General features: G+C 36.2%; 1 protein-coding gene across 1 annotated transcript; it reads left to right on the top strand.

Annotated features, from left to right (window-relative positions):
- The first annotated feature begins 6 nt into the window (after positions 1-6).
- Positions 7-2,053, top strand: LOC104774210 (3-ketoacyl-CoA synthase 2-like). Its single transcript, XM_010498868.2, has 2 exons — positions 7-87; positions 1,137-2,053. Exons 1-2 carry the CDS (start codon positions 34-36, stop codon positions 1,953-1,955), a joined length of 873 nt encoding a protein of 290 aa, XP_010497170.2. The 5' UTR covers positions 7-33; the 3' UTR covers positions 1,956-2,053.
- The last annotated feature ends 753 nt before the right edge of the window (positions 2,054-2,806 follow it).

Below are 2,806 nucleotides of genomic sequence, written 5' to 3'. Positions count from 1 at the left end.
AGAGGAAATATTTTGAGCTATAATCTTGGTGGAATGGGTTGTAGTGCCGGTCTTTTCTCCATTGATCTCGCTAAACAGCTTCTTCAGGTATTTATTTCTTCAATTAAGTCATTTCATTACAAATTAACAAATAACAACCCTTTTTATTGTTATTTAATACTAAGGTTCGCCATCAATTGAACCATCTGATATGAAATAAAAATATCGTGACAAAGAGAAAACTTTAATTTAATTTGGGTGGGGAGGTTGGGACCTTTCTAGTTTTCTTCACGTCATGTCATTATCTAGTATGAATTTTTGGTTACTGATTTTATATGAGAACATGGTAAAAGCTCTAGCGTCTTTATGAGCACGTGTGCTTTTTATGAGGTTTGTGCCAGGCTTATTTTGTAGGTAGGTGCTAGTTGTGACAATTGGAAAATTATTATACATTGTCTTCGTAGCAAGTACTAATGCATGTATTTAGTATACAATCTATCTATATATGTGTGTATATAGTGTATATATATAATACTTACTAACACTGAAGTACATATATCTTACGGTCAATCCAAAGTGTGGTATGTCATGACGCGTTTGCATAGTTGATAGTAGGTAAGATCCTGTCGGAATGGAACCGAATGTATATAGAATCGCCATAGATTTTTTTTTTTTTTTTTTTTATTTTTAACAAAGCTGGAGAGAATAAGGACAGATACATTGATAATCTTTTGTTCTGTGGACGAATTTATACCAAATTGATAGGTGACGTGTCATGCTTGGCTGCTTGCTTAGTTATGTTTAATCGAGGGAAGGTTTGTTGAAAAATATCACCAATTTTAGGAGTATAAGTTTCATAAATAATCTTATTACACGTAAGGTCTCACGTATGGTGTCATGCATGTGTTCTGCAAGTTTCATTATAGTATTTCATTTCCAACAATATTATTTTATTTATAACTCTGAAAAATTACAAAACTGTAAACAGTATAACGTAAAAATAAAATAATACCAACCACATAAAGTTTCCAAAAATATTGACATACGTGTATACACATACACAAATGCAATTAATGTCTTGATATTTTTATACTTGTGTATATGATATATTTACATGCGTTTAGAGTACTAATATTTCAATTGTGATATGCATGCAGGTCCAGCCGAACTCATATGCACTAGTAGTAAGCACAGAGAACATAACCCTAAACTGGTACTTAGGCAACGACCGGTCAATGCTTCTCTCAAACTGCATCTTCCGATTGGGCGGCGCCGCAGTTCTCCTTTCTAACCGGTCCTCGGACCGCCGCCGCTCCAAATATCAACTCATCCACTCTGTCCGTACACACAAAGGAGCTGATGACAACGCCTTCAACTGTGTTTACCAACGTGAAGACAACAACGACAACAAACAAATCGGTGTCTCACTTTCCAAAAACCTAATGGCCATCGCCGGAGAAGCTCTCAAAACGAACATAACCACTCTCGGACCACTAGTCCTACCAATGTCCGAGCAACTTCTCTTTTTTGCAACACTGGTCGCGAGAAAAGTCTTCAATGTCAAGAAAATCAAACCTTACATTCCTGATTTTAAGCTAGCATTCGAGCACTTCTGCATCCACGCGGGAGGCAGAGCGGTGCTCGATGAGATTGAGAAGAATTTAGATCTTTCTGAGTGGCATATGGAGCCTTCGAGGATGACTTTGAACCGGTTTGGGAATACTTCGAGTAGCTCGCTTTGGTACGAGCTTGCGTATAGTGAAGCTAAAGGGAGGATCAAGAGAGGAGATAGGACTTGGCAGATTGCTTTTGGATCGGGTTTTAAGTGTAATAGTGCGGTCTGGAGAGCTTTGAGAACTATAAATCCAGCCAAGGAGAAGACTAATCCATGGATTGATGAAATTCATGAGTTTCCCGTGCCAGTTCCAAGAATATCTCCTGTCAGTGCAGTCACATCTTCGTCGGAATCTCGATAGTTGTTTTTTTCTCGATTTCTTTTTTTCCTTTTCTTTTCTTTCATGTATAATATGATTCACATCACACATATATTATCAATATATTCAATCCGTATATTTATGCTCGAAGCGAGTTTAAAAGTTGTTCAAACAAAATTCTTGCAAGAAAACCGCAGTTAAAATTTGAGTCAAGAAAAGATCGTTAAATATATAAGGTTTCTTTGTTTATTAAATTAAAAACTTAAAAGAAGAATGATACAATGGTGTCTAGTGTCTACAAATCAAATGATACAGACTAAGAACAGTGAGGATTACAAAATGAAGAAACAAACAAGGTTACAAGAAGAAAGAATTACCACCTATATATATAGTTCTCTGGTTCCCTTACAGCTTATGAAGCTTTTAGACCCAAATTGTTGACAACATAATTCTAATCTTTAAAGAGACTGAGATCAAATTTTTCTATCTTCTCTCTTTTAAGCTTCAAAGCCTTTAAAGGCTTGAGCTTTGCGGAGAAGTGGAATTACCTTTAGGAGATTTACTCTCTTTTTGTCTGTAAAAGAATCATTTCATGGAGGTCTCCTGCATTTAGACGATCAAACGGAGACTCCTCAGTGCACTGGTGAAACACGTCGATAAGAAATCTCAATGTGTCCAAGTCAGATTCGGTTAGGTCAAACTCTTCACAGAGTTTGTTAGTTGATTCGTCTTCCTCTGTTTCAGAGCTCAGTGTCACTAGTTTCTTTGGTAGCTTTGGTCTTTTGCCATTCTGGTCAAGAATAAGATAGAAGAAACTTGTTAAAATCATAATTTTATCAAGATCTTGATCATGTAAGTGAAAGTGAGACAAACCTGTAGTGATTCATGAATCT

The sequence above is a fragment of the Camelina sativa genome, unplaced genomic scaffold, assembly GCF_000633955.1.
Source record: "Camelina sativa cultivar DH55 unplaced genomic scaffold, Cs unpScaffold02023, whole genome shotgun sequence".
NCBI lineage: Eukaryota > Viridiplantae > Streptophyta > Magnoliopsida > Brassicales > Brassicaceae > Camelina > Camelina sativa.
Note: the sequence above shows the minus strand (reverse complement) of the source record. Positions and strands in the feature narration are given on the sequence as shown.

Bases quoted from the DNA above. Each gene is read 5' to 3' on its own strand.
- LOC104774210 (XM_010498868.2), top strand. From the start codon at position 34: ATGGGTTGTAGTGCCGGTCTTTTCTCCATTGATCTCGCTAAACAGCTT. The intron at 88-1,136 runs GTATTTATTTCT...ATATGCATGCAG, and splicing joins TCGCTAAACAGCTTCTTCAG to GTCCAGCCGAACTCATATGC.